The 15,220-nt window shown below is 42.0% G+C and overlaps 1 protein-coding gene across 5 annotated transcripts; it reads right to left on the bottom strand.

Annotated features, from left to right (window-relative positions):
- Positions 1-2,486: 2,486 nt before the first annotated feature.
- Positions 2,487-12,185, bottom strand: LOC134193226 (elongator complex protein 2-like). Of its 5 annotated transcripts, none has more exons than XM_062662041.1 (6): positions 11,475-11,711; positions 11,248-11,415; positions 10,053-10,206; positions 9,908-9,991; positions 9,720-9,857; positions 2,487-2,857 (listed from the first exon to the last, which is right to left on the bottom strand). In XM_062662041.1, exons 1-6 carry the CDS (start codon positions 11,598-11,600, stop codon positions 2,823-2,825), a joined length of 705 nt encoding a protein of 234 aa, XP_062518025.1. In that variant the 5' UTR covers positions 11,601-11,711; the 3' UTR covers positions 2,487-2,822. The 5 variants fall into 5 exon arrangements, with proteins under 5 accessions (XP_062518025.1, XP_062518026.1, XP_062518023.1 ...); XM_062662042.1 differs by lacking the exon at positions 2,487-2,857 and adding an exon at positions 3,045-3,433 and having other exon boundaries at positions 11,365-11,415; XM_062662039.1 differs by lacking the exon at positions 2,487-2,857 and adding an exon at positions 3,045-3,433.
- Positions 12,186-15,220: the final 3,035 nt, after the last annotated feature.

A 15,220-nucleotide genomic window follows, 5' to 3' on the forward strand; every position in this document is an offset into this window, starting at 1 on the left:
TTCATGCCACATTCAGCACTTGGTGGTTGTCGGTTCGTGGTGCTGTTGATGCTGTTCATTAATCATTTTGTTCGTTAGTGCTTTGCCTAGAACATGAAGCAGAGAAGGGCTGTGCTTCTGTTAGAGGCCTTCTCAGGGCTGTGAACAAATTAAAGTTCCTTTCTGCTTGCTACGTATGGTCTTAGTGATGTACTCCCTTTACTCAATAAATTGAGCCTCGTCTTGCAACGCAAGGCACTAAATTATGGTGATGTAGGCCCTATTGTGAAGGCAATTAACAGTTGATGCCTTATTGAGTTTGAAACATTGCCAAAGCCAAATCTTGCTAGCCTGATAGCTAAGCGGAAAGATGATACCTCTCTTCACCAAGCGGTGCCAAAGTACCTGTCAATGTCTCTGAGGATACTTTACAAAGTTTTCTGAAGTCTTTTGGCAGTTTTTGCAGGAAATGTTGGATAACATTCATACTAGATTTCCATATGTTGCTATATTAGACGCTCTCTCTGTGTTTGATCCTCGAAATCTTCCTCCTATTGAAGACCTAGTATGTTATGGAGATCAACAGATTCAGATGTTGATTAATAATATTGGAGAACAAGCTCTTGAACAGCCGGGCTTTGTCAATGAAGATGCAATGACTGAATAGTTGATTTGCTGGCCTCTTACGAGCAACAAGTTTCGAAATCAGACTTTGTTTGAATTTTTATCTGCTATCTTATTTGAACACAGAGATGCCTTCCCACAGCTATCACTCTTTTGGCTGCAAGACTTGTCATACCAGTAACAAAAGCTGGCTGTGAAAGAGGATTCTCTTGTCAGAATCGTATTGTGACAAAACTACGGAACCATTTGTCTGAAGAGAAAATTGAATGCTTGATGTGCAGTTCACCAGAAGGACCACCTATGTATCAGTTTAATTTTGAGCGTGCATTTTGCAAGTGGAAAGAGCACAAAGCTAGAAGGTACTTGGACAGCACCCTGGGTGCAAAGTGTTTAGGCACTCACTGCCACATAACACGATAAACATAATTACAGACTGTTATTAAAAGATTGTTTGCACAAGTTCGGTTAACAAACTAGTAAAACATGCCCACATGTTTGTTTGATATAGTAGAAAGTATTTGCCTATAATACTTGGACAGCATCTTATTTGTATGACTATAAAATGATGAGCATAGTCACAAAGTGTTATTATTAGTATAGACCCTTGTTTGCATTTTGGTCTAATAATGAAACTTGTCTACAAGTTTGGTTGATATACATACATTACAATTACATTCACTGTAGAAAACGTTTACTACTGTACCACAATACCGACTTACGCCACGCCTCTTTAGGGGCGGGGCCAAATATGCACAAGATGAGGACGCATGTTTGAAGGGGGTTAAGAAAATCACTGAGTTGTAACCAGTTCTGCGTAACTCCAAGCTTAGAGCACTAATTAAGAGCCATACAGAAAAGAAGGGGAGACAGTGAATCATCTTGGAAAATACCTCGCTTGATATGCATGAGTCTCGTCTTGATTGCACTATTCCCGTAGTAAAGCACCATCAGTGTCTTCCAATTCTTCATAACACGTGACAGGAACCTGCACAAGACTGGACTAATCTTATGTAGATGAAGACATCAGAGTAACAAGCTGTGTGGCACACTGTCATAGGCTTTCTGGTAGTCCACCCATGCCATGCTCAAGCTCCTATGCCTGGTCCTTGATAAGCAGTTTGTTAATCGACAGCTGATCCTTTGCACCGAAGGAACACGCTGACATCCTTCTGCTCCGATGCCATGAAGTTTCCCTGAACCAAATGCCCTGCAGTCCTCTGTCTGACGACTGAGGTAAGGGTCTTGTAGCAGTTAGACGCATGATAGGCTGGTACTTTTGGCCTGGTCAGTATTGTCATTCTTAGGTATCAGGGTGGTTGTTCCCTGCGATAACCAGTTGGGCACAGAGTCCTGGTCCTGAAACAGGAGGTTGTAGTTATGAGTCAAGTCATCGTGAAGATACGTGATGCACTTGACCCGGAAACCGGATCTGGTCCAGGAAACTTCCAGTTCCCTATCTCTTGAGACACAATGTGACCTCATCGCACGAGATAGGTGGCCATTGATGCTCAGCTGTCCAGTATGGCTCACCATCGGTTTGATGCCTCAGCCAGAGGGCAGAATCATTATAACACACTTCAGTTTCTAGGATATCACCCCAATTCTGCTCAATCTCAGACTCGGATGCGGGGAAGTGATCTGGATAGTTCGCTTACCCAATTCCCTGTAAAACCGTAAAGCATTCCGCTAAAACAAACCATTCTGGCGAAGTCTCTTTTGATTCTTCTCCAGCCTCCTAGTCCGCTCGACTTTGGACTGCAGTTCCATTTCAGCTGATTTATAGTGACCTCACAAGTCTCCGAACGAGGAATGCTCAATTGATGCTGGAGAAATTGGAGTTCATGTAAACAAATGCTCGATGAGCCCCTCCTAACTTCCTGCAACAGAAATATCGCCCGCCAAAGTGCAACAATCTCCATTTCCAGCCTTCGTCTCCACGTCGGTGTTTAAGAGTTGGTTGACTTCGCCATCTTTGAGCCCTGCCTTCTGAACACTATAATAGTACGTGGGCCAAGTCTAAAAGGGGCCAAGTCTGAAAAGACACCTAGGTAACAGTTTCGCTCCGAACCTTGACCAACATTTATTTCTCACTTTTGTTAGAATGCTCTTGCTCTCTAGAGACGATTTCAAGTTGTTGGCATCTCGACAAAAAGGTCCAAAAGTGGCGTAATCATGTCTTTTATTTATTGCCGTATCTTACGCGTACAATAGTCTGGATGTCAAGGCTTGTTGGTATTTCTCGCTGTTTCGCAACCTATCAAGATTGAAATGAAAGAAATAGTTATGTACAGTTCCTACCAAACCGTCCCAAAATCATGTACCTCTAAACACGCCAATAAAAGATTTACTATGGTGTATCATGTGATAGCCTCGCCAACCCAGATTGGTTTTTATTATGACACATATCACGTGTATTTATAGCTCAGACAACTCTAATAACTTTCTTCGCTGCTACCGCAGGAGTTCATCCGTAGTACCGTGAGTCCCGTCTTTTTGATGCCAGTTACAACAATTATTCTCCATGCAGCCATAAACATCAGTGCAAACAAGATTAATTGACCCGCAAGAGCATCGCTGACTTGTGCAGCCTGTTTTGCAATTGCACTAACCATCTCCAACAAGGCTCTCGATGCTGGTAATTTCTCCATCCAATGATCGAAGTCATACAGGCCATCGTTGGTCTTAGTATCCAGCCATGATTATAAGGGCTTGGAACGTCTAGCTGCGCAATGGGTGCCCTTCGCCACGCAGCAGCTTGGTAGTTTGCTCAAAGAATATATGTTGCCTGAATGCATCCTGTGAAGGTGGCAACTGTGATGCTGGTACTGACCTAGAACGAAAGAGTTGGTACCAAACCTGCAAATAAAATACATCCATAATTAATTAATTTATCCTTAGCTTTAATGAATATACGTACTTCGTTAACTGAATCATAACTCTTCTTTCCGTATAAAGCTGACAAGTGAAAGCCTCCAGATCAAGGATTGTGCCTGTAGGTACTTCAAAGTTCTGTCCAATGCTACTAAAAGAAGACCGTGCAGCCGCTGACTCGGATCCTTCACCAGTAATGATGTAGGACCATAATTTCTTTCCTTTTCCTGCAAAAGCACTTGTCGTGTCTTCCTTTTCCTGCAAAAGCACTTGTCGTATCGCAGCCAGTATATGCATCATAAAATCCAATCAGTGCATCACACATGCTATCACCAAGGCTTTTACCGATGGCAGTAATGTCAAGTAGACAACAGCAATTTTTTTGTTCCCATTTATAGACAATGTTTGATGATACTTTGATAGAATACGCACATGCCAGAACGTCTGTGTCAGGTGACATTATCACGACAGTCTCGTACCCTAGTTGTACTTCGTGAAAGGCATGAACCAACAAATGTGCATGTATCTGCTTCCTCGTGCGTACATAAGTAGCACTGAAACTTTCATTGTCCTTTGTCAAGTGAAGGCACTTCATTAATTCTTACCATCACAAACATGCAATGAACGATCATCTAATCTGGACGCAAATTTAGCTTTCCCATTCGTCTGCGAGAAACTGTACTAGTTTGCCTTTGTTAAGTCCAACTGAAAGAAACTTGGACCACTGCCGAGCACATGCAGTTCTGCAAACCACTAGTGATTTTATTCAAATTTCACAACTTACGCCTGTGCGTCTATCTCGTTCAGGGTTTTAATAGACACGTCGGGATACTGATCGATTATGTAACGAAATCTGCATGAGATTTGGGAGAGCAAAGATTGCAAGTAACAATAGGAAATGTGCATTCAGCGAGTTCAGCAAATTAATGTTCCAGGCGAGGTAGCAACATTCATCGACTGAAAAACAGCCATTCCGTCATAAATCCACGCTGCAACAGTAGGAAACTCACCCACGTTGCTTTATTAGTTTAACTAACAGGTCATCAGGAGTCGAAAATGACAGAGGCAATAGACCAAGGGAATAAAGCATTACTTCTCTCGTGTCCATAGAATGATTTTGAGCTAACATGCAAAGCCTTGCAAAGATAGTTGGATCCGCTCGAAGAACCACCTCTCGATCTGCAGCTTTGACATATCGTTTCGCACTCATGGATGTAAAGGATTTCAATTTCAGCTTTAGTAATAAAACATAAAATCAACAGTCCTTTCAACGTGTTTCCACAAGATGGCCACGTGAGACAGCATTGCTGTACACAAGGTTGACTGTCGACAATTGGTTGAATGCCAAAACTCAATCGTGTCACCGAACCGTACATAAAGACGATCACTAACAAGGGTTTCGAACCGCTCTCAAAGATCACTTAACTTCAGCACTTGTGACCCCTTGATAAAGTTGTCTTCAACTTCATTTGACAACTTTTAAAAAGGGTCGATTTCGACTGATGCTTGGTCATTCAGGTACGCACGCTTGTTTGACTGAATTTGGCAAAAATGTTTTGGGATGCATAGATGTAGCATATCAGGATCGATGGTAGCATACTTCAATTGCTATGAGATCTTATTTTTTTGCATGCGATACGAATTCGTTGCTCATTAATTCCGAATACGAGTGGCACTCAACAACTTTTCTGCAGCTTTAAATTCAACATTAGGCACTGACAGAGATTTCATGTCGTCGCTTATTGATTTTCTTTTCTGTCTGACAGATAATACGCTTTTCTAGATTAGTTGTAGGTACTTTGCTGCGCCTCAACAACAAAGTCATTTCGGAAACAGAGGCTGCTGATCAGTAGCACTCACTTTCTATATCATTTTGTTGGACAATACTATTACCTTCAATTGTTTTAGAAAGGAGCCTACTCAGGGTAGTTCTGTTGGTATAAGTCTGGTAACATAAGCGATGGTAACCACCCATTGGGCCTTCATAAACTTTCCGAGACAGGAAATCGAAAATTGCATTGCACCATATGTTTGCATGCAGCTTCCTGCAATGTTTCCCAACTAACAACTGTGAACATTAAAAGACAACCTTTAGCGTCTGGTCGACAGCGACACAAACAGTGTGACAAGTCTAGCAGTGGCACCTTGCTGGGCAGAGAACCCAAGCGTAATCCTTCCATTGCTAGCGTGCAAATATCTCATGTAGACTACAGTACAAGTGCTTAAAATTCAAGAAAAGCGGTGAATTACTTGTTTGAATGAAATAACCACTGTTAAAAGTTCGTTTTACTTACACTGCCTGCCGATCTATGCAAACGAACCTTCCGTGACAGGACTACATCCGGGTACTAGAAATGCGTAGCCATTTGTCACGTGTTTAATAGACTTTGATTGACGTCTTGGAGACGAATTATCAAGATGAACGCCTAAGAATTAAACTATTTGACGTTCTCGAATAGGAATCTCTTACATGTAAGTTGTATGTGCCAAAAACGCTAGCCAATCTATTTATTCTTGGGTTCCCTGACCACTGTTTGTGAGAGAACGAGTTAGCCAACACCGACGTGATATTGCCTACTTCGGACCTTTTTCAAGAACGACAACACATCAATTTGATGTGTAGACAATGTGATATATCAAAATATTTAAAGAAAACGTGTTGGCCGAAGTTCAGGGCAAACTGACATGCTAAGGGACTTGGCCTACATACTACTAGTGAAGCAGCAATGATTTGTAACTGATTTCACTCATATCTAAAGTCCGTTCAAAGAATGGAGAGCCCGTGGGAAATGTGGTTACCAGATAAGGCCTAGAGGGCGGAAACAACAATATTGCTCTCATCTTGGATTGTAATACTAACAATCGATAAATGAGCATTTAGAGCAGTGGTTGCTACCCAGCCCTCACTGCCTACTATCTATAATCTACTTTAGTATGTCAGGGTCCGTCCTGTTCAACAGTTTTCTGCCATTCGAACTGGCCAGAGAAGGCGTTGAAAATGTGACGGTGGCGAAATGGAAGAAGTATGTCGACCATGTCATCCAGAAAGTAGAAAATATTACAGAACGTCAGATGGCGTGCTCGAACAAGCGGTAGAAAGATTAATAGGTGAGGAGAACTCTTCAGACAGTGAAGAGATCCTCCTAGGAGACGATGAGAATGACAACAATGATTAATACAATTAGTCTCGTAGGTGTCATTTACTGGCGGTATTCTTTGTCGGTAATGCATGGGAGAAGTCTCTTTCAGGAAGCATGCTGTATCTACTAACCCAGGATCTATAGAGTTAATTTGTCCAGAGATCTGACTCCACCTAGTCACGTGCTTTCGAATGATATGTTTATCAACGGCGTAGGGGGCGTACTTGCCCAGATACGGGAATTTTCCCACGGGCTCTCCATTCTTTGAACGGACTTTAGTTCACCCTTCACTAGATTGATGATTGCATTAAGAGCATCAATAATCTTCAGCGTTACACTGTTCACAGAGATCCTTGGAAGGCATTGTATTCACAAATATGAATTTACTTGACTTGCTAGCTCATCAAGAAACTCACTACGAGAACAGGGTCTACAGCAGCATCACCATCAAGTGAAAGACCGTCCTTTGTCTGGCAGTGAACTGAATGATTCAAGAAGTCAGAGTCTCCATCTTTCTAGCCGAGAAGCTATACTAGGATGTGTGATTATCAAATCCCATTCCAGAGTCTCCATCTTTCTAGCTGAGAAGCTATACTAGGATGTGTGATCATCAGATCCCATTCCACAGAGTCACAAGGGATGATGATTTCTTGGTAGCTCTGCACTGAAAAGAATCCAGAGTGCCATCCATAGACATGCAGTCTCCAGACAGAACAGTGACTGGCTGATCGCAGGAGCCATTTCCCAAGTAATTAGTAGACTGATTATCCTCTTCCATCATTAGCACCACAGGTTTCTCAACGCATGCAACAGGCGCTTTCCTAACCGAAGCCATACTAAGTGATACAGAATTGACAGCAAGGGCATGTCGACCAAAACGTCAGCTGACGAGTCAGAAAATGTATCCAATGTCGACATCTGCACACCAGCACAAACATCAGTTGAAACAGATAACCACACCATAGCTGATGCATGAGTTTTCTGAAACCAGACAACTTGCATGACAACCGCGTGTGGTAGTAACAATGTAATACTTCCCTCTTCATGTGTCGTGTACACTTGTTTCTGTTAAAGGAGGTAGTAGATTCGTCAGGAACGGTGGGCATAGTAGTGTCGCCAGAGAGGTTTGAAGCCAAATTCAAACCAGACGCAGAACAAGAGAGTATTCGACCAGTCGCCTGACTTATACAACCATTTCTGGTTTTCAAACAGCTGTAGAAATTCCAGATGCCCACTTTTCAAACCCTGCTCTGGTTTCCCACACAGGGAATGCACTCCTCAGCTAGCTCTGAGACGAGCGATACAGCAAAGAACCTTGACTCCATCAATATCTGGGTGTGTGTCATTATGCCCCTCCATGATGGGCAAGTGGGGTCTTTACACCCATCTGGGTGCCCACCAACCCAGCAGCATACATGTTTCTGTGTAGCCCACACGGCAATCAACGACTAGCAAATTCGATATAGATTGCAGGCATTACGGTGACTGCAACCTCGGTACAGCATGACTAGTGGATATCAATGACCACCAGGAAAGCACTGAACATCATCGTCAACAAACCGTTCGCCAGACCACAGAAATTCCCCAACGACTGAAATGAGTCCTAGTCTCATGGACAAAGCTAGAGAACATGAGAAAGAAAGACAGACAGTTTCATAATTTACTGCCGTCACTGGGGTTTGAACCCCAAATCATGGAGTGGTAGCCATTATTGCTAACCACTAAGTCACGGCGTATGTATCACCCTCTAGGTAGGATAAGTGGGGTCTTTACCCTCAACTGGGCGACCACCAGTGTTCTCCCCAGAAATCTTAGAAGGCAGAGCGGAATACTCCGTAAAGTGGGCGTTACCCAATGCCACGTCCAATGGCAGTTAAATACCAACTTGCACATGAACACCAGCTGTGAAAGCATGGTTAGTTAAGGGTGCATGCGTGGGTGTAAAAGTGTTACTGTACTGCACAATTAGATGCCACACGCTTTCTTAGTTGATTAATTTAATAAGCTTACTTGAGATCCTCAAGTCTTGGCATCTGGATGATCTACTTTACCTAAAAGCTTAATTGCTTAGAATAAGGCAGAGCGGCCCGCTCTGCCAAAAGATCCTGGGGAGAACACTGCACCAACCTGGCAGGTAAGTCCCAGAGAGGTACACATTTCCGTGTAATCCATATGATGCTAGTAAATGGCTCATCGATTATTGATTGTGTGTAATACGACGATTTTGCCAGCTTTGAACAGCACACTCAGTAGATATCAATGACTACCAGAAAGCACTGATCCTCATTGCCAACGATCCCCACGCCAGATCACAGAACTCCCCATCGACGGAAACAAATCTACTCTCACAGACATAGCTAAATAGACAGTGAGAAAGAACCAACAGACTCGTTTCATTATATTACTGTCGCCACCCGGGATTGAACCCAGTCAGAGAACCAGAACTCTACCCACTAGGCTATTTTTTATTACTATTTTTTACTCTAAATGGATACATACTATTATTATTAGACTAATCAGAAAAAACCTTTACATACAGCAAAAATTCGTTTATTATTATGAAACTTGTCCGTCTTTCTCATGTTTCTCTAGTTTTGTCCATGAGACTATCACTCGTTTCAATTGTTGGGAGTTTCTGTAGTCTGGCGAATGGCATGTTGACGATGACATTCAGCACTTTCCTGGTGGTCACTGATATCCACACTAGACATTCTGTACCGAATTTGCAGTCACCATAATGCCTGCAATCTATATCAAATTGGCTAGTCATTGATCGCCATGTCGACTACAAAGAAACATGTACCCTCCTGGGCTCGCCTACTGGGTTGGTGGGCACCCAGATGGGGTAAAGATCCCACTTGTCCATCATGGAGGAGCATAACAACATAATTATTAAAACAAACTACTTTCACTATCCTCTATAACCAGACTTCATGAGCCAAAGGCTTTAATGAGTGTGCAACGCAAGATACTCCTTGATATGTATTATCAGTGCCCATCATATGGGGCTTTTTACAGGCAGCCGATTTTGTACTGACCTACTTCACACTAATCTACCGATTGACTCATTGTTAGTCAAATAAAATGCGACAGTCTCTGTCTTACCTGTAACTGTCATATCAACACCTCTAATCCAATCTCCATGCCCACTAAGAGCCAATACTTCATTAAACTCATTGCCATGCCAAACATAACAGTGAAGTATAGAGTCGTCACAGCCACACACCAAGAATGGAACTTCACCTACACAACAAACGTTCGAAACAAAAATAAAGAAAACACAACACCAGTACCATCACACTCTGTCAATACAGCAAGATCCACACTCAGAGCAAACCCGCGACCAAACGGAATTGTTTGAACTTGGACAAATTTACCTTCAAAATATTGCCATTGGACGCAACACTACATTTATAATTTTCATAAACTAACAAGCACCTAAGTTCTTTTGCTGCCAGATGCGAAGCGATGAGTCTGTAGAGGTTGTGGCAATCAGTGTCATTTTGTCACTGGCTTTAGTGCTTATAACCAACAGAGTAGCAAGAGCTGTTACTGGACCTGTGTGACCTTCCAGTTTTGCAACAAGTTTGCCCTACAGTAAATAAATGTACTCAAGCTTGTTAGTATTTACTCAACTAATCTTCGATGTAACTAATATTTGATGTAGAGTAGGATGTCAGTCATACAAACACTTTGGGAGTCAACCCTGTTCATAACTCTGATTGTTTCAAATAATTGACGTTAACTCTCCTGGCATGCAAACAGGTGTCTCTGGGCCTCCAAGGCTACACACACACACAGACACACACACACACACACACACACACAAACACAGACACACACAGACACAGACACACACACAGACACAGACAGACAGACACACACACAGACACACACACACACACACACACACACACACACACACACACACACACACACACACACACTTCTACCGACTACATATAATACTGAACGACAATTGCACAGCCAACCAAATTTGACTGCATTGCATACGGTAATAATGCGAAAGTAGGTTACCATATAATTGGCGAGCAAAGCAAGCCTCTCTCTTGTCATGTCTATTAAGGTCGATATATATATATATATATATATATATATATATATATATATATATATATATATATATATATATGTATGTATGTATGTATGTACATCGGCGCTTGTCATATGGATTTACAAAGCTAGATGAATGCAATTTTGACTCTACAACATATGTGCCAAACATTAAATCAAGAGGTCGAGGGGTCGACTTACTTATAATTTCTTGGCGAGAAGAGTGAAATGACTCTTGATTTTGCTCCTGTACGCGACTAATAAGGAAATAACACTGATGCGTGACAGAGTTTCCGCAAGTTAGTTTGACAGGAATTATTGCTACGCAATCATTGCTAAATGCGGATAAAAGTAAAGACAAAACATCATCGCTTGCCTAACACAATGCCAGCCGAGCATTTACTAGTGCTACTAACTTAAGAGTACACATCATTGCGCATGCGTGTAACGGGCTTTAGCGCGTACACGTCCACTTGAGCGTCCCAAGCACACCGCGTGGCGTTCAGAAACTGACATCCGACTGTACAACTCTCTGCGTTCGGCTCTAAAATTTACGTACATCTTCAACATTTGTTTTCCAAACGATAACCGTATTGTCCGCCGAACCAGAAACCAAAACCTCCGCAGATCTCTGGAAACGTGTAGATCCACGTGAAACAACTTTAAGCCAACTTACACAATTTACTCTTCCTCGATGACCCGAGAGACTTAGAATCGCTTTATTCAACTGCAAAGCACAAATCAATCAGTAAGTAGCCATACGAAAACAATGTTAATTTTTCTTACTTTGGATGAGTAGACAACCACATTGCTGCTCGAGCCGTAGGCTACAGCGTCATTAGACCAACAGACACTTCCTGGACTTCGATTGCATCCAGAGCTCAAATACTCCAATGATGCCGACAGTTTCATTGTTGTGATCCGGAACGGGCGAGGAACGGCCTTGTTTCCGACAAACAACTAGCTAGCATAGATACGGGCTGCTCGGATCGTAAGGGAATGTATGATACACACGTACTTCGGATCCACACACCCGTATAATATTCGCGTGCGTTAGGGCAGCTTCAGCATGTCTCTTGTAGCGTGGGCGTAGCTAAGAGAATAATAACTGTCTTCCTGTAGAGCTGTTGTTTTCCTGCACTTCCGCTCCCACTCTTTTACTAAGAGGAAGGTTTTACTTCATAAAATAGCAGATAACGTGGTTCTATATATTTACCCGGATATAGCAATGGCGGCTACGTATGAATGTGAGTCTGCGGTTGTTTGTGGTGTTTTATGTTTTATACAAAACAAATGAGCTACTTACCGGCTGAAAAGCTTGCAGAGGTTGTGATGAAAGGTTTTGGAGAAACAGAAGTGGAACGGGCGAAAAATATTCTGTTTGAAGCTGCGACGAATTTCTCGGAACTGAAGACATTCCGTAAGAAAATTAGGAAGAATACTGGTCATAAAAGGAAGGTAGAATCAGATGTAGAAGACATTTTGGAGCTTTGTTACGCAGCAGATAGAATGAAGGTAGAGATGCCGCGTTTTGCATCCATTGATATCAATGTCTTTCTCTTGTTCTTCTGGAGGAAGTAGACGGTAGTATAGTGTGTGATAAAGTACTATCAAAATTGTCAAGCGAGACAGAAGATGTTCTGAAAAGTATGGGAGAAGAGGCTCAGGTTTTGAGTTGTGATAGTGCAGCAGAAATTTACGACAAAGTGTCATCTGATATGGAAAATAAAATTGGAGGGGAGATCAAAAAGCTTTGCGAGGAGATGGAAGGTGTACTTAAGATGATTAGTGATGTGGGTGTATCAATGGAGGGTTGACCTTGAACAGAGGTCAGAGGAAGAGTATCGGTGAAGGAGAATTACAAGAAGAGAAGTCTCAGTTGGTACTAAGCAAGGACGATAATAGCGAGATCATTGAGTCTGGTAGCTCTGAAGGAGTGAAATATGCGAATGCAGTCAAATTCACAACTAATCTGGGAAACACTTTCAACTCTTCAGTGAAAGAAGTGTCACGTCATACAGATAGTGAGAAGCTCATGGAGGGTTTATCCAAGGAAAGTAAGAAGCAGGAACACAAGAAAAAGATCAGTGGGTCTTACTTAGAAGTTGAAGCGTCATCAGACAAGTCTCTTGTTGGCTCTAAGACGAATGAGTCATCCCTTGTAGGTGTGGAGTTGAAAAAGGACACGTGGGATTTGTATGTTGCAAATCTCCAGGAAGACGTGTGTGAGAATGACATCGAGAACTTTCTAAAAGGTAACAGCATCGATATGAGGTTATGTTATCTCTTGCCATCTAAAGGAAAGGGAACAACGAGTGCACAAGTGAGGATTTCACTCAGAGACAAGGACAAAGTTTTGACACCTTCCTTTCGGCCTCTACAAGTAAGGGTTTGTTTGTGGGTCATGAAACCTGGATGGGCAGTAAGGAGAGAGGAAGTTCATCATTGCAATACAGATGATGGCTAAGCTGAGATTGGGATCTTTTAATTGTAGAGATTTCAAATCCTCGAAAAGAAGTATTTCAGAATTGATGGAAGAACTAGACTTTTTAGCGATACAGGAACATTGGTTCTCTCCAAATGAATTTGTTATGTTATCCTCTGTATCAGAAGATGTTATGTATTGTGCTGCATCCCCTATGGGGAAAAATGAGATTTTACTTGGTCGAGCATATGGCGGAGTTGCTCTTTTATGGCATAGGTGGAGTCACTATATGATATCTCCCTTAAGCACTGTGTCGGATAGGATTGTTGCAGTTCGAGTTAAATCAAGTATAGGAATTATTCTCGTTGTTGCTGTTTACTTGCTAGTCAATTATGGTGATACTTTGTCTTTGAATGATTACATCTCTGAGATTGGTTATCTGGAAAGTATTCTAGACATGAATGACCATGATGAAGTGATCATTTTAGGTGACTTTAATGCTGATCTTCGTAGTCAGAACAGTCGTATGTCGAGACAGTTGGCTTCTTTTATTTCTGATTGGGACTTGTTTACTGTTGGCTTGAATGATCCCGTGTTGTCAAGCAAAGCAAGTACATGGCACAGATCTGATTTTGGCTGTCAGTCGTGGATTGATTATTTCCTTGTTTCTGGTAGTCTGAGCAAAACAATTGTCGAGTTTGAAATAAGAGAAAATGGTGGATATCTGTCTGATCACTGGCCAATTATCTTGTCTACTGATGTTAGTTTTGACCATAAACATGCCACAGAGGAAGTTCATTTGCCTTTGATCAAACGTTTGTGGTAGAGAAAGATGTCAGATATTGACTGTTTGGAGACGGAACTGGGTAGTTTGGACATACCAGCTGAAGCAGCTATGTGTAATGATCCAAAGCAGTGCCCTCACAGGGAGTTCATACAGAACTATTATGATGGAATTGAAAGAGCTTTGATTACGTCTGCTAACTGGTGCATTCCTCAAAGAAATTGTTCTGGTGTACAGAGTAGGAAGATTTGGTGGGATGATGAACTGACTCGATTGAAATCAAAAGCTCAACTATGTTTCAAAGTATGGCGTAATTTAGGAAAACCTCTGGATGGAGCCGAGTACACAGAGATGCAAAATTCAAAGAAAGGATTCAAACGCAAAGTAAAACAAGAACGACGTTTGGAGAGAGAAATGTTTTGTGAAAAGTTAGCTGAGGCGTCTTCGGGTAATGATACAAGGGACTTTTGGCAATTGGTTAAGAATGGCATTTCACATACACCATCTACTATGAAGGCTCGGTGTGTGATTGGTAAGGCTGAATTGGTAAAAGATACTTTACATTTATGGAAAGATCATTTTGGTGCAATTATCAGCAGCGGGGGTGAAAAGGATCTGGAGAGAGACAGAAAGGTCTTTGAGGAGTTACTTGAAACTGTTGAGGGAAAATCCGAATGGGGTGGAGTATGGAGATTACACCGTCAGAGGTGCTGAGAGCTTTTGACCGCTTAAAGTTAAATAATCCACTGGTCCGGATGGAATAGAATCCGAGCACTTACCATACAGATGCTTTGATCTGGCAATCCATAGGAGTATAGCCTTTACTGCGTTTATGAGGCATGCTTTCCTGCCTCATCAGTTTTCTAAGTCCTACATAGTACCGATCGGTAAGGACAAGCATGGAGATATGTCTGATCCCAATAATTATAGAGATATAGCAATTTCGTCCGTCGTATCTAAAGCGATGGAGCATGTGATCTTGGATAAGTTTGGACATCATCTTGTAAGTTCCGTTCAACAGTTTGGTTTCAAACAGAATCATAGTTGCTCCGACTGTTCATTTGTGTTGAAAGAGACAGTAAATTACTACCTACAGAATGGTAACAAGGTAGTAGTATACTCTTGTGCCTTAGACCTTTCTAAGGCATATGACAAAGTAAAGCATTACAGGCTGTTCTGTAAACTCCTTTATAAAGGAGTCCGTGTGGGTGTTGCAAGACTCTTTACATGGTATTCATCTCAAACCATGGAGGTTAAATGGAAGAAACCATATATCTGAAGCTTTTGATGTCACCAACGGCGTGCAACAAGGTAGTGTTCTAT

The sequence above is a fragment of the Corticium candelabrum genome, chromosome 17, assembly GCF_963422355.1.
Source record: "Corticium candelabrum chromosome 17, ooCorCand1.1, whole genome shotgun sequence".
Classification (NCBI taxonomy): domain Eukaryota; kingdom Metazoa; phylum Porifera; class Homoscleromorpha; order Homosclerophorida; family Plakinidae; genus Corticium; species Corticium candelabrum.

Coding starts and splice junctions, on each gene's coding strand:
- LOC134193226 (XM_062662039.1), bottom strand. CDS start 11,600: ATGAAACTGTCGGCATCATTGGAGTATTTGAGCTCTGGATGCAATCGA. Junction 10,207..11,247: donor GGAAAACAAATGTTGAAGAT/GTACGTAAATTT, acceptor TATTTACTGTAG/GGCAAACTTGTTGCAAAACT. Junction 9,858..9,907: donor TGTATTGACAGAGTGTGATG/GTACTGGTGTTG, acceptor TTTGTTGTGTAG/GTGAAGTTCCATTCTTGGTG.